At 39.4% G+C, this 24,662-nt stretch overlaps 1 protein-coding gene across 4 annotated transcripts in view; it reads right to left on the reverse strand.

Annotated features, from left to right (window-relative positions):
* MAGI3 (membrane associated guanylate kinase, WW and PDZ domain containing 3) overlaps positions 1-24,662 on the reverse strand; it is a 110,509-nt gene that overhangs the window by 34,441 nt on the left and 51,406 nt on the right. For all 4 annotated transcript variants that reach the window (XM_081009781.1, XM_081009780.1, XM_081009783.1 and 1 more), the window contains exons 5-12: positions 22,594-22,774; positions 20,793-20,872; positions 19,330-19,387; positions 12,960-13,054; positions 11,101-11,289; positions 6,715-7,323; positions 4,602-4,648; positions 234-390 (exon numbers count right to left, since the gene is read on the reverse strand). In XM_081009781.1, coding sequence (XP_080865907.1) covers positions 234-390; positions 4,602-4,648; positions 6,715-7,323; positions 11,101-11,289; positions 12,960-13,054; positions 19,330-19,387; positions 20,793-20,872; positions 22,594-22,774 — 1,416 coding nt within the window. The remainder of the gene's footprint in view (positions 1-233; positions 391-4,601; positions 4,649-6,714; positions 7,324-11,100; positions 11,290-12,959; positions 13,055-19,329; positions 19,388-20,792; positions 20,873-22,593; positions 22,775-24,662) is intronic.

A 24,662-nucleotide genomic window follows, 5' to 3' on the forward strand; every position in this document is an offset into this window, starting at 1 on the left:
AATAGGAGCTTTTGCTCAAGTGTACATAGTCAATAAGTGACTCTGGAACTTAATCACCTGTTCTGAGAAACTATTTTACCTCTGTATTTATTGGGAGAGAAAAGCACTCTGTTAATGTTTAGAGATACTATTTTCTACTGCACCTCCTTTTGGGACTGAGCTTGAGAATTCTCAGATCAGAATGCATTTACGGTAGCTTTGCTGCAATATGTATCTTAAGTCTATGTACTCACGTTTTTCTTCAAACAATGTTTTAGACTTCAGGTAGACTTCTGAAGGGTCTAGCTTTGGGGACGCTGACCTTAGAACACTGGGTGGAAAAGGCATGGGTTGTGGGGTTGGTTCACTGATGGTCTCTTGGCTTCCTGAATTTTCTTGCTTATCTAGTTTCTGCAGAGGGTGGGGAGAGAGAAACCAGAAATATACACTTGTACAAAGTTGCAAGAATATACCAACTCACTTAAACAAGTGAGAGAAGCAGTAATGAGCACCGTAACAACTTAGCTCATAACAAGCATGCTTCAGTTAATGCTTTCTAAAAGGATTATTCCTGCTTGTGGTATTTGAAAGCATTTTCTAATGAAATGTTAATCTAGAACTGCAAGTTATTTAGTTTATGGCAGGGGTCCGCAAGGTTTATCTTGCCAGGGCAGGATCGGTCCCACGGAGATCCCTCCATGGGCTGGATCACGTGCGCGCCCGCGATTTTCAGCGTTGGTGCGTGTGCGGATGCGATTTTTGACCCTGCAGAGGTGAGTCCCCGCACTGCAGTGCGCCAGTTTAGCACAGCGGGAAAGCAGGTGGCTCAGTTCGGGGGCAGCTCGTGGGACAGTCAAACGCCCTCTGTGGGCTGCTTCTGGCCCATGGGCCTTAGGTTGGTGACCCCTGGTTTATGGTCTTATCTGAAACTTGCAAGTTGTTTAGGTTATGGCCTTGATTTGAAACTTTAAATATGCGTACAGTGGTACCTTGGGTTACATACTCTTCAGGTTACATACATTTCAGGTTACAGACTCCGCTAACCCAGAAATAGTACCTCGGGTTAGGAACATTGCTTCAGGGTGAGAACAGAAATCGTGCTCCAGTGGTGTGGCAGCAGCAGGAGGCCCCATTAGCTAAAGTGGTGCTTCAGGTTAAGAACAGTTTCAGGTTAAGAATGGACCTCTGGAACGAATTAAGTACTTAACCCGAGGTACTACTGTAGTTAACTCATGAGGTGAAAGCAGTAAAAACAGTGGAATAAAGAATGGTAACTTCAGAGAACATCACGTGGCCATAAGCCCCTTAAGATTCCACTTACCAATGTCCCTAAAAAATTCATCACATCAAATCTACTTCTGCTTTACTCTCTTTACCTAAAACCTCTACTGCAAGCTCAGAAAGTATGTGCCACTGAAGCTCACTGGATGGCATTGAGCCAGTCCCTTTTTCTCAGCCTAACCTACCACACAGAGTTGTGAGAATGAAATGGCAAATGGGGAAATCATGGGCAAAATACCAAAATAATGGGTTGCATCCCACGAAGTTGTCCCTTTTGTGAAAGGGCTTCATTTGCACAATATAACTTCCCCTCCATCTCCTCTCCTCATGTGCCCCCAGCTTTGAATCTGCTCCAGAGGGTCGGAGGAAAACCCAGAAGGATTATGGATGGCCTGTCAAAGATTACCCTGTCCTTATCCTGTAATGTTTTGTCATGCCCTCCCCACAATTGGGGCATTTGATGTAGCATAGTGAAGATTGTGAGTTAGGAAGTTCCCAAATCTCCCTTTAGCCCTGAGCTCACTATATGGCCTTAGGCAAGCTGGTATTTTCTCTGCCTCAGCCCACCAACTATAATACAGGGGAAATAATAGTACTGAGCTACTTTATAAAGCTGTTGCAAGAATTACTGAAATAACAGGTGTTAAACTGTTGCAATATTTTAAAGCATTATATAGTAAATGAAACCAGTTACAATACTGATAGCTTCTATAATGGAAAAACATGGATTGGTTACAGTGGGTTGTAATGTTGACATTTGCATTTAACTAATCTACTTGCAATCTATGGCAGTTTGTTTCTCTATACAGTATACTTGTGTGAATAGCTGCTATTAAACAGCTGAAAGTAAAAGCCCTCTAAAATTCCTCCTCACTCTATGCAGAAGGGACAGCAAAAATGGCTGCTCCAGATCAAATGTACGTTTTCAGTGTTTCATAAAACTAGTTGATTTTAAGATGTTTGTTCTAGATTGAGACAAAGCCTGAAACGTGTCTGCAAACAAGCACATATTCATCTGCAGAAGCATTTGAATAGATTCATGGCTCCCAAGAGAAAATCCCTGAAGGATTTTACAGTTGGAAACTTTCCACATGTTTATAAGCATAAGAATTTGCCCTTTTAAAACCAATTAGCTGACAAAGTAGATGTCACTAAACATTCAGTTTATGTTTAGTGACGTTAAAACTGTCTGTGCATTTTAATGCATTCCTCCAAAGATTTCAAAAAGTGACCTTAGTACAACAGCTAGTGTGTTCCTGTTCTTCAGAGCTTTACTCAAATAAAATTAGTGATTCTTCTAATCATTTACTGTACATGATTTCCTAGTTTTAAAAATAGTTGCTGAACAGTATTCTTGTGCTAATAGAAAATGAACCAAATGCATTCGCATAAGAGGACAAAAACATAATTTTTGTTCATCGTAACTCTGAAATTACTTTTTTGAGTATGAGAGAAAAGGCCCTATCAAGTACCATTCATGAAAGTAATCTTTCAATACTTCTTACTCTAATTTCTGAGTAGATATAAGAAAAAAGTACATTTAATCAACCTGAAAGATATTGATTTTTGTGAAATTCAATCATACTCTTCACTGGATGAGTATTTTGCCAGGAGTGGTAACAATAAAAAATGGAGTCATGACAATTATGAAAGAACCCAGTCTCCCTACTTAAACTATATTTGAGAGGAACAGTTTTTCATGTCTCATTCAGCACTTTCATTAAAAAAAGCAAAGAAAAATGTGTGCTTGTGCATGCATGTAATGCATGTATATCCTACTGAAAACCATAAACTGAAGACTAAGGCAAAGCAAATATGAAGTATGTGTTTCAACATCACATCTTATCAGTTCGCACACAAATGAGATTCAGAGACAGGTAAAAAAACAATGAAGATTAATATACATGGTACACTGAAAGATAAAAGAAGTGCTCATAACTCTTTTTTGGATTAATCTTGGAGGGTAATCAAGCTGGCTAGTGCTTGCATGAGTTATTAGACCACACTTTTCTACTAGGATGCTGACATATATTTTATAATTGTTAGGGCTGGGCGATGTTAGGTTTTCAACACTGTGATGCATCACCAGCCAAATATTGTGGTTTGGCAATAAACCGTGATGTTGAAAGAAGCTGTATTGGCCCCAAATGGTGAAGGGTGAAACTGTCTCAGCTGTCACTGCAGTCTGTTTTTCCCTCAGTGCACTGGAGGCTGAGGGACTTAGGAATGGTGGTGGTTTCACCAGACATATATTGCTGAGTGCAGCTGCCATTGCACTCTGCCCTTCATACCGGTCCTGGGTGATATATTGCTACTGCCAGGCCTAATATGTGTACCCAGAATTTTTAAAGTAAGAGTTACCACTGTGCACTGTAAAGAGTTCAAGAGGGGTTCATAATCTCTTTTTTATTTGGTTCAGCACTAATACTCACAAAAATTGTTTTAGCGATACAACTGTTTTAAACTTTGTCCTTAAGTGGCATAGCTAACATGCTCACCAGCCCTTACCTGTGCTAGGCCTTTTCCTATTCCCTATCTTGTAAAGGAAAACAACAAAGTAAAGGTTGTTTTCTAATGCAGAAAGGCAGCTCATTGATTCTATTAAATCTACACAGCCTTTCCTTTGCTATCATCTACTCCAATGAACAACAGAGTTTGGGAGCTACTTAATGCAGTTGAGGCAACAAGCAAAATTCATTCTCCTCTCAAATTAATACCAGAAAGTAAGCCGATGGAGGGGATTTTTTCTACACTCAGAAATTTAGGAATAAGTTGTCCTTTACAAAAGTTAAGGGAGATATATAAATAATTTCACCCAAATTTAAGAAACACCAGTGGAGGCTAGCAGCTATTGTACAACTTAAATTTTACGTCAGTCTTCCACCACAAATCCTGAGAAGAGAGAGATGTTTTTCACTGCACACCATTCTTATGTGGAAGTGAGAGCAAACCTCAAAAGGATCCTGGAGGCAGGGCCGTCTTACCCATTGGTGCTAGGGGTGCGGGACACCCAGATGCCAGGCTCTCAGGGGCGCCAGGCCGAGAGTTGAGTCCGGGGAAGAGCCCGCCTGTGGGTTGGAGCACTTTGTGCTGTGAGTTTGGGGGCGACCGAGCCAGTGAGACAGTGAGGTGGCCGGCCAGCTCTGCCCTCCTGCGCACCTGTGCGCACCTGGGACTGGGCAATGGGGTGGTGGTGCCGGTGGATCTTTGCACCCCGGCACCGCATATGCTTAAGACAGCCCTGTCTGGAGGGCTCTAAAAGAGCTAATCTGAATTATCATCAACTTACTTTATGAACAAAAAAACTGCAGTCAATTCAAACAACTCTGATCAATACTCACATTATCAATACTCACAACATTGGAACTTTTAGTAGGTGAGGAAGGGCCTAAAATAGAGAATAAATATTAATATAACCCATCACACCATTATATTCTACAGTTTTCTATATCCGGTATACTAATCTGGCGGGTTAGAACTCTGTATTCTAGAGGTCTTGTCCAAGCATTCACAAATCCACTTGTAAGCCTGCCAAGGAGAAAGTGTTCCAGGTTTCTAGTGAGCAGGCCACCTACAACCTTACACATCCCTACCAAAGAGGTCTTATTTCTACTGCAGTTTTTAAGATGATAAAGAACAGCACAAGTTCTTTCCAAGAACTCGTAGATACATCCTCTGTTTTGGTTAATTTTACATTATAGAAAAATCTGTTCTATAATTTAATTTGTTCTCCTCACAAAAAAGCCTTCTAAAAGCCTACTACTAAAATCACAATAGTTAATGAATTCTGCAGTAAATTCAGGTGTCCGGCTAGTATTATAATTTGAACCGTGACAGTATAGCTCAGATAACAAAGTAGATTCCAATAACAGGTCAACAGTAACATGGCTTAATTGCACTTTAGGTAGCAATTAATCCAAAATTCCTGAACATTTTGAAAATAGACATAAGAATCAGTGAACCTACAAACAGATGGCATTATAAAGAGGTTGTTTTCAGTAAATCAGCATCTTTCAATTTGTTCCAAGAACCATGGAACAAGTTCATCTGCCCCAGACACAGTGATATAAATTAATACATATATTTTCCATTCTCACAGGGGAATTCAAAATCCTTTTATTCCAACATTTATTTTAAATGTTCTAGGTGCCTCATACAATTAAATACAATAAAAATGTGTTTATCTTCTTAGTAACCAACCATTGAGCTGAAGAGGGACGGAGAGCATATCAGCTTTCCAACAGAAGGAAAAGCTTACAAGTATAGTACAGGAAGAAAAAAGAATATTGTGGCACCTTTAATATGAACAAACGTATTAAGTTATAAGCTTTTGTAGACTAGAGTCCACTTTATTTGAAGTATCAAATGACGTGAACTCTAGTCCCTGAATTTCTTAGTCTTTAAGAAATCATGGGACTCTCAGATGTTTTTGCTGCAATACAGCTAAACCTCTGAAAAACTCAATAAATAGAAATTGATATTTCCACTGGAGTGTTCCCTCTGCCTTCACCACCCACCCACCCACCCACCCAAGGGTGGAGGGGACAACGATCTATAGTTAACATTAGTACCTAGGCTAACCATGTAACAGATGGCCAAAACATCTCGCAAAAAAGGAATTTTCCTTACCGCAGGAAAAGTGAATCCTATCAGTCAGTTTTCACACTGAGGGCAATTCCAAATCTGAACTCCCCCAAAAGTTGTATATAAATATATACAAGATCAATAGAGGGATTTGTATTATTTAGCCACTTTAACCAAGATCTCTTAGAGCTGAAGTGACCTGGCAAGGTTAGTCATTTAATAGCCCAGTTGTACAAACTGATATCACAAATAGTACTTTATGACAATGCAGAGCCCATCAGTAAAAGAAAGCTTACACTTATGCTTAACACTTGATTATGTGACCCTCGGCAAGGTGGAGTTAAGAAGCCAAAATAAGCAACCAGAAAGGACAGACAACAGATCAAGACTAATGAAAGGCAAACCAGGAAACCACAAGTGAAGTTCTTACATGGCAGCACACAAGTATTCACCTTTCATGTATTATATCTACAATATATTTTGGAAAGCTGTTTGGACACCTCTTAAGATTGCATAATCAAATTTTGAATGTTGGCTCCAGAGATCAAGAAGCGGGTTTTTGTCTGTACTTGGACAACTGCACTTCATTTTCAATCCAATGGTAGAATGAACCTTTCAAAACCACACTGATTTAAACCATCAACATGTATTAAGACAGTGTATGTTGAAAAAAAGATCTTACAGTGTTTCACAATTCTTAGTATCTTTTTTTAAAAAATGAAAAGAGAGAGTATGACATTTTCTACTTTTATTATCACCCATAAATATAAAAATACACAGTGCAAAAGAGTGATAAACTTACATTTACGCCATTACACAGTGCTTAAAAGTGACAGATATTTTAAAATACATAAAAATGTCATTACCTACCTCCCCTTAGGATAAGCAGTGGCACTTCTGCTCCAACTGGAAACTGCTTCAGTACTTCTACCACCTGAAGGTGAGTTAAGTTCTGCACATTCTGATGATAAATCTCTTTAATTATATCCCCTTTCTGAAGACCATGGCACCACTGGCTATCTAAGATCATCTTCACCTTCTGCCCTACAGGGCTGTCAGCTATTGCAAATCCAAAACCTTTAGGTCCCTTGATCAGAGGAATTGTGACCAGTTCTGCTTGAGAGCATCCTGAAGAAGACACTGAGGCCCTCTGTTCGTTGAGGTCTGTGGAAGGGCCATTCAAGCGTCCATTGAGTAAGATATGCCCTGGCTTTCCATTCTGGTCCAAAACCATTGTTCCAGGTATTAACTCTTGGTTGATCATACAAGTATCACCTTTTACTATTTGCTGACCATTTAAGACAGGAGTGGCTGTAACAATATCTACAACAGGGTCCTCATTTTCATCAGGAAGAGGGTATCCACGACACAGAGTCATGTTCACATACTGGTTGACAGGAACCAATTGAAACATCTGGACAACATCAGCATGGGTATGGCCCAAGACACACGTGCCATTTATGTCCACAATGACATCACCTGTTAAAAGCAAACAGGACATTGTTAATACAAATAAACATTATTCCCATACCTTAGCATGATCAGGAGGTTAGTAACCTCTCTAAGGAAAAAAACTGGAAACTACTCAAAATACTAGCGAAGAAAGATAGTATTATTTCCTTTTGCTCATTTGCAGCACAAGGCAGGATTTCTCTTGCATGTAATCTGTGTTTTGGCTCTGATAAGATCACACAGTTCTAAATATATAAAGCTTAATCTGCAGCAGACTCTTGCAATTTCAAAAGGGAATCAGTGGGTTTCAAAATGGAATCAGTGTGCATGTAACAGTAAGCATATATTTTAGTTTACTTCATACATTCTAACACATTTCAAAAGAAATAGACTACTCTTCTAGCTTTCATGTATTGTCACTGAAAAAAGTCTTACAAGTGTTTTTTTTTATATTTACTTATTTCATAAATAATTTTGCCTTTTAAGAACACAAAAGCAAGTATGGAGAACATGCATCTTTCAACTCTACACAAGAAAAATCAGATTAGTAAAGTCTGATAAATGCTATCATACCTAGTCTGATGATGGACAACTTCACAAACAGCACTCCTTGTAAGCAAGCCAGTAAACCAAATGAATTCTTACTGACTTTTTGTATCTATGACTTACTGCAATGGAATTTCACACAATTCAGATCTAACAATCTAAGACATCTGCCCAGTAATTAGATGTGTGTGGAAGTAAGGAAAAAAGATTATAGAGACTAGAAATGAGGGCCACAACCTTCTAAACAAAATATGAAAGCAACAGTATGAAAAGGAAGAACCTGTTTGGGAAAAAAGACAAAAGGTGTTCAATGTGGAGAGTGACTCAAAGAGAACATTCCATAAACTGCTGTTTTTGTGGTGGTCAGAAGAGAACTCTAGGAAGGTAGTCACTCTGCTCTGGGCAAAAACAGAGAAAACCAAGCTCTCAAGCAGAGAGAGAAAAGTCTGGATCACAGATGTGAAGGTCTAGGGGGGCAGGAATGGGGTGGGGTTTCCTCATTTTTCTCCAAAGCTTTTTAAAGTTTATTTTCAAACAAATGAAAAAAATGCATTATGGAATATTTTCTTTTACAATGAAATACATGTTTAGATCAAGGTGTTCATATGTTTACTCTCTGCAAATGATTTCTAAAAACTATGTAGCAGGAAGACCTTTATGTAAGACTTATCAGAACATTACACAGAGGACAAGCAAGTCCTAAATTGTACAACTGAGAGTACAACCCTCAATAGATTTCTGCCTCTAGAGGGCACTGACATTGCCACAAGAGAAGAAAGGGCACATATGAAATTTTGAGAAAATGCTGAGGGTACCAGTCACAAATGACTGCCACCAAGGGTGTGGCCTAACACAAAATGGCCGCTTCTTCTGAAAGAATCAAATAATTGTAGAGTTGGGAGGGAGTGTGAGGGCCATTTAGTCCAACCCCCTGCAAGGCAGGAATCTTTTGCCCAATGTGGGGCTCAAACCCACAACCCTGAGATTAAAAATCTCATGCTCTACTAACTAAGCTATTATATTCCTCTAAGTTCTAATCAGAGTAGACACATTGAAATTAATGGACCTAAGTTAAAGGTAAAGGTACCCCTGCCTGTGCGGGCCAGTCGTGTCCGACTCTAGGGTTGTGCGCTCATCTCACTTAAGAGGCCGGGAGCCAGTGCTGTCCGGAGACACTTCTGGGTCACGTGGCCAGCGTGACGAAGCTGTTCTGGCGAGCCAGCACCAGCGCAGCACACGGAAACGCCGTTTACCTTCCCGCTATAAAGCGGTACCTATTTATCTACTTGCACTTAGGGGTGCTTTCGAACTGCTAGGTGGGCAGGAGCTGGGACTGAAAGATGGGAGCTCGCCCCGCCGCGGGGATTCGAACCGCCGACCATACGATCGGCAAGTCCTAGGCACTGAGGTTTTACCCACAGCGCCACCCGTGTCCCCAGACCTAAGTTAGTAGTGTCCATAATTTCAAGGGGTCTACTCCAAGTAGGACTAACACTAGATACAACCTAATACAACCTGCAAGAAAAGAGATAGGAACATAAAATTGTTCAAATATGAACAAATGGATTAAAAATTTGAAAAATCTTTCAGCTTTTCCAGGCACTATTAAGTCTTGGTACTTATGCCGTCTGCTCCTGGTGTGCTGCTTTAAGTTAGACAGCAAATTAGAACATAACTGAATCCAGAAAACATATTCAATAGCTACAGCCAGCCATACCATGCATAGTCAAGAAAACAAAAACTAATGACCCCTTAATGATAGCTGGCAAGTATTTTTAAAAAAAATCTTTATGGAATAGAAAAGAATACAATACACCTAAAATACATAAAAGTCAACTCACCAGAATAGCAGCTGAACAATACTGGCCAATACTAAGTGTGATATTAGAGGCAGAATGTCATATATATGCTTCTCAAAATTGGGGGTGTATGAGGAGATTAAAAGAAAATTAATGTTTTTGCCTTTGCACTGTGTTCTCTCCTCCCCAAACAACTTGGGAACAATCCCTCCTGGCAGGAGGAAAAGGTGATCTAAAATGCACCACCCTATCAAACAAAACAACTTGGGAACAATCAAGGAAAAGGAGCTAATAATGATGATAATAGTAGTGGTAAGTCATAATGATAATGATGGCGATGATAACGCCTCTACCCTGCCCTGCCCTTTGGGAACAAGCCGGAAAAAGGTGATGATATTGATAATAATGATGCCACACCACACCCAAGAACTTTGGAACAACCAGGAAAAAGGTGATAATGATGATGGCGGTAATAATGATCATTATGCTCTACACTGGACATCCGCCCTCCCCAAACCACTTTGGAACAAACAAGCAAGGTGGAGACCTTAAAAGTTTTTTATGTGCCAGGTAACTCCAAGTGAGCCTGCCGCAAAAAGAGCTTTTAAGCTCTCCACCTGGCTTGGATTTATCTTGCACAATACTAACCAGCCTGCTTTCAACAATGTATGGTTAAAATCATGCAAGTTAAATGAGTGTTAGATGCAACTGTACACAATCTGTGGCTGTACTTACAAAATTATGACTATTCAATGAATGAACTGGTTCTAAAGATTCTGAACCTGTGTTTACCGGTCAATTATATAGAGAAGCATTTATACATTTTTTTAAAAAGTGATTCTTATGTAATTGTGAAACAAATAAATGATCTGGAACACTGGATGTACTTCCTAACAGAATGCACCAATGTTCAACTGCTTATTTTGTGGTTCTCTATATTCATTCTAAACATGTATTAAACATCTGCAAAATGGACAAAGACACAAAAAACCGATTAACAAAATCTCGCACAAGAACTCCTACACCACCAGAATAGCATGCAATAAGCCTGATGTTATGTCATGCATGGCTAAGAATGTAGCAACTAAATTTAGAAAATCCTGAAGGAATCTACAGCAGCTGCAACCCTGGTCTTAAACTGGAGTCTGAAGAGCAAAAGAATAAAAGACTGAAAAGCACAATTGTTAATCGTTTTAAATCTACTTTAGTCCTTTGAACAGAAGAGAGTAACGGCAGCAAACATAGTTAGATAAGGAGATGCAATACAGAAGACAGGAGCATCCTTTAAACACTTTATTACTTCATTTTCACTGTTAATGAAACTTTTGAAACACACAGCAGCAAACTTCAACAGTACCATCACTGAATTGTCAGAACCATCTGTTTTCATAATCTTTGTATCACCATTTGTCCAAACTGCAAAATAAATATGGAGAGGGGGGGAAAACCCTTAATTCACCTGGTGCAATTTTGCCATCCTGTGCAGCTGGTCCATCTTTCAGTACATTCTTCACCTGCAGAAACTCATCTGGTCTGTCTCCACCAATGATTGTGAAGCCAAAGCCCATATTGCTTTTCTTCAATGATGTCCGTATGAGTGCTCCTATCAACTGGGATGGGTCTCGGGTGAAGAGAGACTTCACTGGTTCTGCAGCCAAGCAAAAGGGTTCCCCATATAGTCATTCAATAATTGGGGCTGCAACTAAAGCTAGCTAATATAGCAGTAATACACAATCTAACAAGAAAAATGACTGCAAGAATAGTCAAATAAAAGCAACAAAGGAGATGCAGGGGAAAATATAACATTTGGAATAAGCTTAGAAATAAATATTCATAGCAGAAATCAAATTTGAAGTCATAACCAATGAAATAGCAGCTCCAGTTCCAGCCCGGGGGTGGGGTGGGGGGAGCCAGGCTAAGTATGGATTTGCCTTTATCTGGTTAAAAGGATAATGCTAAGAAAGAAAAGAACCTTTTGAGTTTCATGTTAACACAAAAGACAACTGGAGATTATGACTGTTCCAGTTATCTTATGTTTGTTGCCAGGAGTATGGCTGGGCCATAACTGTTTATCAAATGCTGTGCTTAGAACTGAAGGCAGGAACCAGAAGACCTGAAGCCACACACTTGCTGGCTCCATCTTCATCCTGTGTCCAGATAGCCAAATCACTGTCTGTAGATCCACACTATGGAGTGGCCAAGCTGATTACAACAAATGGTTTTAGGATGCCTTAAGCTCATTATGCAGCTATAAGACCACCAATTCGTTTCAAATGCAGAGATTGTTTTAAATATACAGCACAGCAATACTGTCTTATGGGTTATTAATGCTCACCTATGACAATGTGTGTATAAAACATAAAGTCTTCAAATGGAGGCAGTGTCATTTGCATATTTTGCAAATTGTCACGTGTGTTGAAAATGTAATTATTATTTCAGTCTTTAAACATTTTACACACATGTCATGTCTGTAGGAAACTCAATGCAGCACAAAGCTTCTACATACAAATGGAGACCTCCAGATGATGTTGGATTCCAACTCCCAAAAGCCCCAACTGAGGGGTGTTTAGCATGAGGGATCTTTGAATGGGAATCCAAAGCAAGCCTCAGCTTCACTTTCAAGCAGCAGTAATAGCAGCAGACGGCACATGCTGCATTCACCAAAAAAAAGCTTGGTGGCCTGCCTACTAATGGCCCTTAGGTATATAGTATTGCACATAAAGTGCACCATAAGATGGAAAAATATTTATGCTAATAGTTTCTGATAGATAAATAAATAAGCTACAAAAATAAACACAAACCACTCATTGGTGAGATTAATAAAGTAGTACTTAATGGTTTAAGGGTAGCAGGTGGCGCTATGGGTTAAACCACAGAGCCTAGGACTTGCCAATCAGAAGGTCAGTGGTTTGAATCCCTGCGACGGGGTGAGCTCCCATTGCTTGGTCCCTGCTCCTGCCAACCTAGCAGTTCGAAAGCACGTCAAAGTGCAAGTAGATAAATAGGTACCGCTCCAGTGAGAAGGTAAACGGCATTTCCGTGCACTGCTCTGGTTCGCCAGAAGCGGCTTAGTCATGCTGGCCACATGACCTGGAAGCTGTACGCCGGCTCCCTCGGCCAATAAAGCGAGATGAGCGCCGCAACCCCAGAGTCGGTCACGACTGGACCTAATGGTCAGGGGTCCCTTTACCTTTACTTAATGGTTTGAAAATATTTTCTAAAATATCTGTTAAAATTAACTGACAATTCTTTCCCTGTGTGATAATGAAAGCTAACACGACTATGTTCAACATGTAAAGCTGCCATTGAAACCAATACCTGGATTTGAAGGGCCTCCATCCGTCTGTCCTAGCTGTTTTTTCCGTTTGGCTTCCAAAACTGGATTTTCAAACTGGGTTTTCTGGTTAATATGACTGAAAAAATATACAAGACATCAGTGAAAATTTAATTGTGAAATATTTTTCATAATTTTCTTAAAAAGGCCAACCCAAGTGGCCCATTCCCCTATAGAACAATTATTTTTGTTTCTGGAATCAACAATGAGAAGCAAATATCGAGTATTAGCAATCATGAGCCAAAGTTAGGGTGAACTGGTCAAACTCAGAAGAGTTTGTAATATACTAGAGAGTGTAATAAGACTGCCCCAGTTTCCCTCGTGTTTGTTCTCTTCTTTAGCAATCGTTAGTCAACAGCCCTAAAAAGGGGGGGGGGGGGTAATAAATGGAATACAGCACAATGTTAGTGCTTTCGCTGATGATATGCAACTTTTATTTAAAGACCCTTTAGTAGCAGTACTGGAAGCATTTGCTACACTTTGAAATTATGGCACAATAGCAGGGATGCAGTTAACCATTTTTAAGTCTGACATACTTTATGTGAGAGTGAATCTGATGATGCAGTATCAGATCAGACACCTATTAGGCTTCATGTTATGTCCCTGGCAAATTAAATATCTCAGAGTTTACTTAACCAATAACTTGTCGCACTTAACAAGAGTCAATTTTGTACCACTGCTGTGTCAAATCAGGAAGAATCTTAAATCCTGGTTGAGATTAAACCTATCATGGCTAGGGGGGACATTGCAAATGTTAAATTTTCTTTTTTGCTACACTTCCCTTCCTTATTCCAAACCCTGCTGGTTCCAAACTTATTCAAGTTTAAGGCTAGCAGTTGTTGTTAAATAGAGTTATTCATGGGAGCAAGAAGGCAAGGATGAGAAATAAGGCGGATCTGCAATGTGGATCAAGAAACCAATTACATCACTGTCAAATTAGAGAAAATTTAAAATTGTTTGTAGATCACCCCTTTAGAATTGTCAATATGTGGGTGTGGGTGGGTGGGTGGGTGGGTGTGGGTGTCATTTATTCAGATGTAGTGGCTGTGTCTGGCAGTAAATGTCTTTTCGTTTTCTGTCCATTCTAAAATAGTGCATATTTTAGGGGTGACATGGATAACAACTCTCCCTCTAGCTCTAGTAAGCATTTTTGATGGTCCTAATCAAGATTTATTCTACAAAGAGCTGATACTGTTCCTGATTATTGCAGCTCAGTTAGAAATAGTCTATTAGTGGATTACTCTCTTAGGTATTGTGCTTAATAACTGCTATAACTGAGTGTGGACCATACTGATGGATGAGAAACTTATGAGTCTTGTTTAAAAAACTCAAGGCTAAACTGACAGAGATAAATTCACTATTTTATTGTTTTTGTTTATTCCGTATATCAAAAGACAAAAGCAAGAATCAAGACCCCATTGAACACATGGTTATTTATAGGAGGACTCAGACATTAACTTATTCATGGCTTGTCTTTATTGTTTGTTATCTTAAAAGCTGTGATATAGGAAGCTGTGAAATTGTTCAGTTATATTTTCTTTTCTCTATTAGTTATTGTAATGATAAAATGTAAATAAAATGAATAAACCAATATTGACTTCAAGTTTAATATCTGCTTCTTCAGGTTTTTAAAGAAATGTAAGTTTTGACTAGGAAGCTGGCTGAATCTCATTATGATACTTTGGAAGCCTTAATCATGTAATTCAAGAGAAAACAGCTAGTGGTTTGCAAAATTCCAAGTTTACAACTTAGCAGTACAGTGGTACCTCGGGTTAAGTACTTAATTCGTTCCGGAGGTCTGTTCTTAACCTGAAACTGTTCTTAACCTGAAGCACCACTTCAGCTAATGGAGCCTCCTGCTGCCGCCGCGCCGCCAGAGCACGATTTCTGTTCTCATCCTGAAGCAAAGTTCTTAACCTGAAGCACTATTTCTGGGTTAGCAGAGTTTGTAACCTGAAGCGTATGTTACCTGAAGCGTATGTAACCTGAGGTACCACTGTATCTGAATGCACTGTAAAATTATTACAATATGATAGCATCTTACACAGGGGTTTTGTTCCAAGGGTTCCACATATACTGTACATGAAAACCACATATACCCAAACACTTGGGAGTCACGCCATGGCTCGTGGGTGAGGGGGAGACAGAAGGAATTGCCAGTATTCCCAGAGCTTGTACACCAAGCGGGCCTTGCCCAGCAAGCATGATGGAGAGCTTAAAAGCTGTTTCTGCACCAAGTAACCCAAGCAGATTCTGCTTTGCTTGGGGAGCAAGGCCAATTCAATGTGCCAGCTCTAGGGATCCGGGAATACTTTTGCAGCAACATGGGTGGCCTCTGAAAAGCATCACACAGCCAGTGCGCTGAGTGGACCTTGGAAGCAGGGTGGAGAGCTTAAAAGCTCTTTCCACACTAGGTAACGCCAAAGGGACCCAGCACAAAAGAGTTTTTAAGAGCTTCACCTTGCTTGGATTTAGCTTGCACAATTTCAACCAGCTTACCTTTAATTGAGTGTGGTTGAAATCTTGCAAGTTAAATGTGCACAAGATGCAATCGTACTGTGCTGAAGAACCAATGAAGATTATTATAAGTCTCATTGACAGCAATAATAATCTTTGTCTGGAACAGTTATGGCTAGCTTTTATTGGCTTCTATTCAAGTTACTGCAGATTACGATCAATCTCTACCAGTCTGGGAATCAAGTCACATATTTCTTTAGTAGAGGCATTTTCATGCTACTTTGTACCCGTAGCATACCACGTGCTCATTAAATATATATATAATTATCCTGACACATTAAATATATAACATTGGAAGGTATTACATCAGAACACTTCTCTGTAATTAAAGATAATAGAACTCTTGTGACCTTTTCCTATAAGCATTCAGGTTGAGAAATCCTAGTACCTTAAAAAAAAAAAAAAAAGAACTATTGACTGCAGATGAACTATTCCAGTCATATATTTAGGAGTGTAGATCACATGCTTTCATTAGTAAAACAAATGTTATAGAAATTTAATCACAGCTTCCTCAAAAGGTGCCATGAAAGCCAAACAAATGGATAACCAGACAAGGTTTTCTAGGTCCCATTTATTGCTCCCATTCATATCTCATTCTTCCTCCAAAGACCACATGGTGACATACACATAGCAGTTCCATTTGTCCATACAACTCTGTGAGGTAGGTTAAGAGAGAATGAACTGACAAAGTGAGCCTTACGGCTGAATGTGTCCTGGAATTCATTGCCAGATGAAGAACTCAAACTCAGGATTATGTTCTGCCAAATTCTTAAATGCATACCGTGGTATATTTGAGACGTACATAGTCAAGGCAAGAATTAAAGGTACAGCAGGTGAACTGCATGGCTAACTACAAGCTGAAACATTGATCCAACAAGCTACACACACCCTGCCTCTTCTTTTTGAAGATAAGGTGAGCACAAGATTTAGCATGGCAAACAACAGTTGTTTGTGCTCTAGGCAAGCAAATGGGCACATCTGCTAGTGGGTTGGTCCTGTGGGGTTTGCTTCAGTGTGCTTGGTTCCAGAGGTGCCAGTTCAGTATCCAACTTACTCTCCTGGAGGAGGCTCCTTACTGATAGGAGGAACCGGCAGCTGCATAGACCCTATAGGAGGTGCCTGACTGATATCACAGGGGTGAGACACTTCTCTGACAACCTGCTTAAACCTTCACCAGAATCAAACTCCTGACTCTTGATTGATCCCTCCGCCAGCTCTGACATTCTCAATTTCTCGTCCTTTGGGTCATCTAGTTCCAATTCCCTGATTCCCTCACCTCTTCAGGATCGCCCATCACCTCTGTGGCATCTCCACAGGACTCATGACAGAGTGAGGACATGAAATGTAAGCCAACACTCTATCTACTCCATAACTTCTCTGAATCCTACAATAAAAATTAAATCTATGTCTATGTCATTGGCAGATATTGTTCATAACAGACAACTGCTGCTGTGTTACTTCTGATAGCTAGCATCAAAATAAGACACAAAATAATCTGGTCTAAAGATAGTAATTCATAACTTAAAGCTTGCTATGCTTAAAAAGGCATCAGAGTATAATCAGAGCTTTCAAAACATCCTGGGAGAGCCTATTAAAAGATCAACCTCTCCAATGTATATCTCATTTGCTGCTTACAGCCCTTGAATTCCTATGCAACATATAATATGAGTATATCCTAAATCAGAGGAAGTCGTTTGTTCTTGGGCCATGTGTGGCCAAGATCCGCAATCTGACATACACATGTCACCAAGCTTACATCTATGAAAACCCTGTATAAACAGAACTCCTTCAACTGGAAGTTGAGATTTTCAGGATTATTCCCAGAGCAATATATTTTATGCCAGATACTTGTTGAACACAACTACAGCCATGCAAAATCACACATCTTTAAAAGGTTTTTCTGCACTTATATAGCATATTTAATAGGACTGACAGTGACCAACCTTGCTTGATTTGCATCGGTTTATTATTTCTGAATGACGAATCAAGATCAGAGTTAAACCTTATGACAAATCTATAGATTTGTCCACTAACATTTTGGAATACCCCCTAGGATAATGTTTAACAAAAAGGACCCAACAAAACATGCCAGAACTGCCTCATTATTACCTGCATTTTACATTACTACATATTTGAGGAGACAGAGCACTCTGTTATGACAATGACAGGACTAGATCAGGGAAGGGCCATAGGTCAGCGGTAGAGCATCTGCCTTGCATGCAGAAGGTCCCAGGTTAAATCTCTAGCATCCCCAGGTACGGCTGGTGAATCTCCTGGCTGAAATCCTGAGAGCCACTGCCAGTCAGTGTAGACAATACTAAGCTAGATGGACCAATGGTCTGATTAGCACGAGGCAGCTTTCTATGTGTGTTATGTGTTTATATTGATAATACTAGTAGCAATTTCATTTTTGAATCCCACATACACACACTCTTATCTCTCTATCATGGAAGGCCTTGTGATATTCTCTGAAGTACAGTGCAATAATTAGTGCAATAATTCAATTTACCAAACACTAATCTTCCTCCAAATATTGGTCTCTGCTCAAACTTTAGAACCTTCCAGACTCCCATCTGCACTTCTAAACACAGGAATTTATGGACATATTACGGAAAAAAAATGTTTCTTTTTTCTGTATGAAATAAAGTAGCCTCTAATTATCCTGAATGCTGTTATAGAGGAGCACTTTTATAAGGAAGTCAAACTAGAGCTTGAGGAGGAAATATTAACTGTAATAAGACTAAAATGCCAGCATTTCTACATAAAACTCACAATCAATTTTCCAGAACAGATTACTTTAAAACCGGGCATTAAGTGCTGAGGAAGAGTGACCTGGGTAGTCCTAATACGTCATCTAGCTTTGATTTTTGTTTGTTACTTACAGTGCAGTGGAGATATTGAATCAAGGACACAATAAAAGCATCTCACGATCGGTGCTAAAATAAGCCATGCTTTATCCAGGGTGCTTGTTGTATAACCATTGCAAGATAGTAAGGTGTAGTATTTTGTATTTAAATAGAAACATGCAGAACTATAAGGATAGTTATAAGAGATATTTAAGCTATTTTGAGAAAGATCATGTTTCAGAGAATCAAAATGTGCTTTGGAGAGTTTCAGATGTACTGAAGCAACCCTGTTATTCTTGCCTGATTTTTCAGTGGCTTTCAATGCCAAAATCTAGGGTATTCTCCTTAACTGACTCTGCTTTTCCAATACTGCTTTTGCTATATTTTTGTAGACCATTCAGAGATATTTAAATAACAAGCAGTTTAGAAATGCCTTTAAATAAACTAAACCAAATAAACAATTTAGCCCCCACACTGGAAGTTTCCCATCTCTGTCCTATGTAGTACTATTGACAAAGTAGGGTATTTGTTAAAAAAAACAAAACAAAACAGGCAGTCAGTTGTGGACAGAAAGCTAAGAACACACTACTGCTTCACTTGCTGTAGGAATGTATGTATCTATCCATCTATGGAACACGAATGCATACTATGTATGTGCAGATGTTACTCAATTCTTCTGGGAGATACGCGGAAACATTAACTAAATATTGGCCTCCTAATCATGGTTTTTAAGCACAATAAAACTTAGGGAAGTTTTTAATGTTTGAAGTTTTATTCTGTTTTTAATGTTATGTTGAAAGCCACCCAGAGTGGCTGGGGAAACCCAGCCAGATGGGCGGGGTAGAAATAAAAAAAAAAATTATTTATTTATTTATTTGTTATTATTGTTATTAAAAAACAAAAAGTAGAACTTTGCACTTGTTTACATATCATGCTATGTTTCTCTATGAGATCATAAAATCGAGCTATGAAGAAGCATGAGAAAACTTACTCAACGTAGTATGTTCCATACTGAGGATCTTCTATTTTCTCCCAACCATATGGAAGCTCTGTAATTGGAAAAGAACAATGGAGTTTATTAATTATAGATTATATTTACATTTAAATACCAATAGTTTGCTGTGGATTATTTATTTATTTTTGCCTTATCTACTTCAATTCATCCAGTGGGATTTCGTACTGCAGATCTATTTCTCATATTTCTTACTTGCAAATACTGAAATTAACTGTGGCTGGGCATGCTGCATTTCCTCACTCATTTCATTGTAGGATTTAAAAAAACTCATTCTAGAACAAAAGCAGTTCTTGTAGTTTCGCTTTAAAATAATTTATCATGACATAAGGCCACCCTCACGTACCTCCTGCCTACACATTTCACTTGTATGCCGTCCTTTTATGCTAGAAAATGTTGCATTTATATGTTAATGGAGGAGGTAAACACAGCTGCTACATTACCACTTCCCTCTGATGTTGCCAAAGGTGTTAACAATCAACTAACTAGTTCTGCCTTTGCCTCCAGGACTAAGCTTGGGTTAGAAAATGCTGAAGCTCCTTTTATTGTGCCTGGATTGTTGTTGTTGTTGTTTAGTTGTTTAGTCGTGTCCAACTCTTCGTGACGCCATGGACCAGAGCACGCCAGGCACTCCTGTCTTCCACTGCCTCCCGCAGTTTGGTCAAACTCATGCTGGTAGCTTCGACAACACTGTCCAACCATCTCGTCCTCTGTCATCCCCTTCTCCTTGTGCCCACCATCTTTCCCAACATCAGGGTCTTTTCCAGGGAGTCTTCTCTTCTCATAAGGTGGCCAAAGTATTGGAGCCTCAGCTCAGCTTTGTACATATCCATAATGTCTGAGACTACAGTGGTGCCCCGCAAGACGAATGCCTCGCAAGACGGAAAACCCGCTAGACGAAAGGGTTTTCCGTTTTTCAATGCGCTTCGCAGGACAAATTTCCCTATGGGCTTGCTTCGCAAGACGAAAATGTCTTGCGAGTCTTGAGATTTTTTTTCGCTCCCCCCCTTTTTCTAAGCCGCTAAGCCTTTAATAGCCTTTTAGCAGCTAAGCCGCTAAGCCTTTAATAGCCGCTAAACCGCTAATAGCGCTAAGCCGCTAAGCCGCTAATAGCGTTGCTTCGCAAGACGAAAAAACCGCTAGATAAAGATACTCGCGGAATGGATTAATTTCGTCTTGCGAGGCACCACTGTACACAGAACTGCATCAATGCTCTGAAGCCCAGGTTTTTCACAGCCTTCTCTTATTACAAACTACACTAGGATGATTAGCTAGAACCAAGATGCTAGATAGTTTTAATTTGTGGGTAAGATAACTTTTCTGACAAATTATATTCAAATGTGCAGTTTACTTGTATGGGTATTAAAACCAAAAGTACTTTTGCAATTTCAACCAGAGCTGAACTGAACCCTACTTAAGTAACAGGATTCTGAGTTTCTCACCTCCATCTTCACAGTCTTCAGGAGCTTTGGCTTTTTTACAAAGGCGAGGATCCAGCCAGGTGGTAGTTTTGGTGTTGTGACTGTAGGACGCAAAGGATCTAGTTAAAGATTGTTTACAAAAGTCCCCATCACATACAGATTCTTCCCTATTACACAGTCTAACGTGGATATGGGTTACACAAACATGCAATCACATAGGCAATATCCCTCACAGCAAAGTGCTAACTGAGAGCAAAAGATCCATGGCACACAGTTGCTCCATTTGTGGAACTGGAGCTTGTATGAAGATAGGTTTTGTGGAATTAATTCCCACTTATACAAATATTCCAAAATAGAAAACTAACTGCAAAATGCAACTGTGGTTTGTAATTGTTTGGAAAATACCACCAATGTTATTTGTGATGAAGAGGCCAAAGAGGGAAAATGATACATTTCGACATGTTTGAATCATGTTCTTTTGTATAGTTGTGAAGGAAGAATTCACACAAGGAATGAAATAATAATCAGCCATAAATGGTTTCGGGTTTATGTTTCATGGTCACAGTTCATGCTGTTATTACTACAAAACAGCAGGCATCTTTTGCGTGAAGGTTAACCTAGGTTACAGTTGTCAAAAAATGCTGGTAACTCAGCATTCAATGCACGATGAATCTAGTGGTTCCATGAAACTGCGTGGGTGTATGTGTAAGTTCAGCAGAGAACAAACAGACCTACTGAAACAAAAATACACATGTCCCTTCTGGCTCTCTTGGAAATAGACATAAAAACATACTCTATTCATCTTGCTTTTAAGAGCTTATACCTATGTAAAGATACATAATCTCTTGTGTCATTTAAGATATGGAATGGTGCAATTTTATACCATAAAGGCCAGAAAAGATAGAGATCTATTTTTCAAAATGCAGCACTGTGTTCTCAAAATATTTACGTAACTGAAGGCCATATGCAAGATCTGGGGTGACCTTACTATCTCTAAATTGGCAGACAGGCTAATAGTTGTATTAAGAAGATACAACTTTAAGAATGAAAGCTTAAAATTATTATTGTAGGTTTCACTGACTATCTTGTCACATATTTAAATATGGATATTTACGGAGATGCCTCCTATAAAAGGAAGCTTATCCTGAACAATCTACACAGACCTTTAATTTTGGGAAATTCATTTTTCAAAGAGAGAGAGAGAAATTGTCCTTATAATAGAAAAATTGCAACGCCATAATTGCCCTTTCCTTCAAATTAACTTTTGTATTAGAACATACCAACATTATCTCTTGGGGTAGGGGCATAAAAATCCAAGTCTCCCTGAATCTAAACTGAGGGAGGGGGGGGGCTAGATTAGATAGAGGTGTCTCTTTGCCCAGTTCTCCCTCTTGTCAGCCACTGAACCCATGGGCAGTCCAATGGAAGGGGCCAGTGGAAAGTCCTAAAATGAGGCTGAGCTCTCTCAGATTCTGCTGGGTCTTGAGTCAGTTTCACTGCCATCATATAATGGCATCAGGCCCAACAGGGGACTAATCACTGTGCCAGTATGCAGTGATCAGCCCCTACTGGGACTAATCATTCCCCCCTACATTTGGGCTTCCATGAGTAGTAGGGTTGTGAATGTGGTAGCAGCCCATCTGCTCTACAAGGCACCATCAGAAAGGGAGGAAGTCAGGATTGTGCCCTAACTTGTAAGGACTGGTAACCCTTTAAAAGGCAAATTAACTGGCAAAAACAATATCCTCTTAAACAAACAAAAAACCTTCAGTCACTTCAGTCAATCCTAAATTGCACACAAGCATACCAAACTTGTACTCACTCAATGAAGTAGATCATGCCTGTGTCTGTGTATGCCATCTCCCAGTTCTTAGGTAGAGGCTCTAGGTTTTCTTCCCTTGATAAATAGTTTCTGAAATCCATCGAACTACTTGTCTGACTGTAACTAGGAACAGGCTTCATCCAGTCGGAAGAATCTGAATGTCTTTCTTTGCTTTCTACAGCTGTTTAAAAGGAAACTTGTTAGTTTTGTCATATCTTCATGATGACTTGCACACAAAGGCACCTTCTTGGCTTGGTTATAAAGCAAATGTCAAACATAAAATTCCATCCATATTGTTATCCCATGTAATTTGCTACTGCAAACTTTATATACCTGAAATCTCCATACTGCAGATATGATTGACTAGATCTATCATTGCATTTCCTTTTACCATATAATACTTTCACTGTTTATTAGAAAATGTGTATGTTCTCTCACACATGTAACCAAACATGGTACATGATCATAATGAAGGAAATGTCAATGACTTCAGTTCTACAGTTTATCGGCTGGTACATTGAGCAGGGCCTCTAGCCCAAATTTTGGATGCTATATTCAGAAGTCTGACTTTGCTCTGACTTATGCAGGAGAATATCAAAGGATTTGGTAAATTTACCCTTTAAGACAGTAAAAACTGGATGTCATGCCCTATTTGGAAATTTAACTTTTTAAATTTACTTTTAAAGATGAACAGTGCAGGGCTATAAACCAATATAGGTTTTTTCAAGTATCACCTTCTTTTACAAATATTTTCTCACAAGTTCCTCGTTTTGCATGCCTGCAAAATCAAAGTTCCAAGGATGACTAGGCTAATCAAGATCCAGGCAGCAGATGAGAAACCAAAGCTACATGCAGAGACTTTGCCTATCTATTTCTGCCAAGTGCTGTTCCTTTAGAAATTGTTATTCCCTCTCCCAATGTTGTTCGCCAGTGATCTGCAAACAGTTTCACATTATGTACCTGTGTAAACTATAAAGTTTGTATCCGAAGCAGTGCTAACTATCTTATTCCACTAAAATAAGGATTTTACTTGTGCAATGAAACTCCCTTCCCCATTTCCTCTCCCTGCACAATCCAAACCCTCTAGAGCAGATTTTGAGAAGGTGCAGGGTGTGCCTGGAGGGAGGGGGGAAGATTCCATTGTGCAAGTGTGAAATATTGTACTAATGGAATGAGGGGATTGGATACCGCTCCAGGTGCCCTAGGATGCATCTCAGAACATGCATGTGGAGCAAATGGAGCAAATTTGGACTCTAAAGCTCTAGCATACCCTGAAACAATGATGCGGCATTAAATACAGAGTTTAGGATGTCTATGCTTTAATGAGTTCAGTAAATCAAGCTCCAAAGCTTTTATAGCTCAGAAGCTACATCACAATGCTACTTAAAGGTCATCTTATGCTCTTTATAATAATCATGCAGTCACCTTGAAAATTAAAGACTAAAGACGACTTGCAAACAAAGATGAATGTGGAATGATCACTGCAAGTCACTCTAGCTATTATTTTATGGCAGTCCTACAACTTCCAGGACACCTACAAGGAAAAAATAAAGAGTCTCTCTCCTTGCTGAATCTAAGATCATGAGAAATGATTGGGAACACCTCTGGGGGTGTACCTTAAAGATATGACTGCCTTACAAATAGACATGAGCAATCCACAGAAAGCTTCTGGCTTCACAGCAACTCTGAAGGAAGACACATTTGAAGTTTTCACTTCTGCTTTTGTTTAACCATAGTCTGTCATTTCATCTGAATGGACAAACTATGATTTACATTAACTATGGATTATTTAAAACCTAAGGCTCACTGCAGCTCGCTCACATCACACTAAATTATGGTTTCCGGCATTGCAGGGGGTTGAACTAGATGACCCTCAGGGTCCCTTCCAACCCTATAATTCCATGATTCTATGAGACATGTGAGCCTCGCCATGTTAGTAGTTTTGTATCTTGAAATTCCAAGAGAATGTCAAAACAGTTCTTTTTCTCTCCAAAAACGGGGGGGGGGGGGGGGACCAGAAAGTTTCACAAATTACTTTCAGTATATTAATATCTGAATTGAACCAATTA

This window comes from Podarcis pityusensis, assembly GCF_964106645.2.
Source record: "Podarcis pityusensis genome assembly, chromosome: 6".
Classification (NCBI taxonomy): Eukaryota; Metazoa; Chordata; class Lepidosauria; order Squamata; family Lacertidae; genus Podarcis; species Podarcis pityusensis.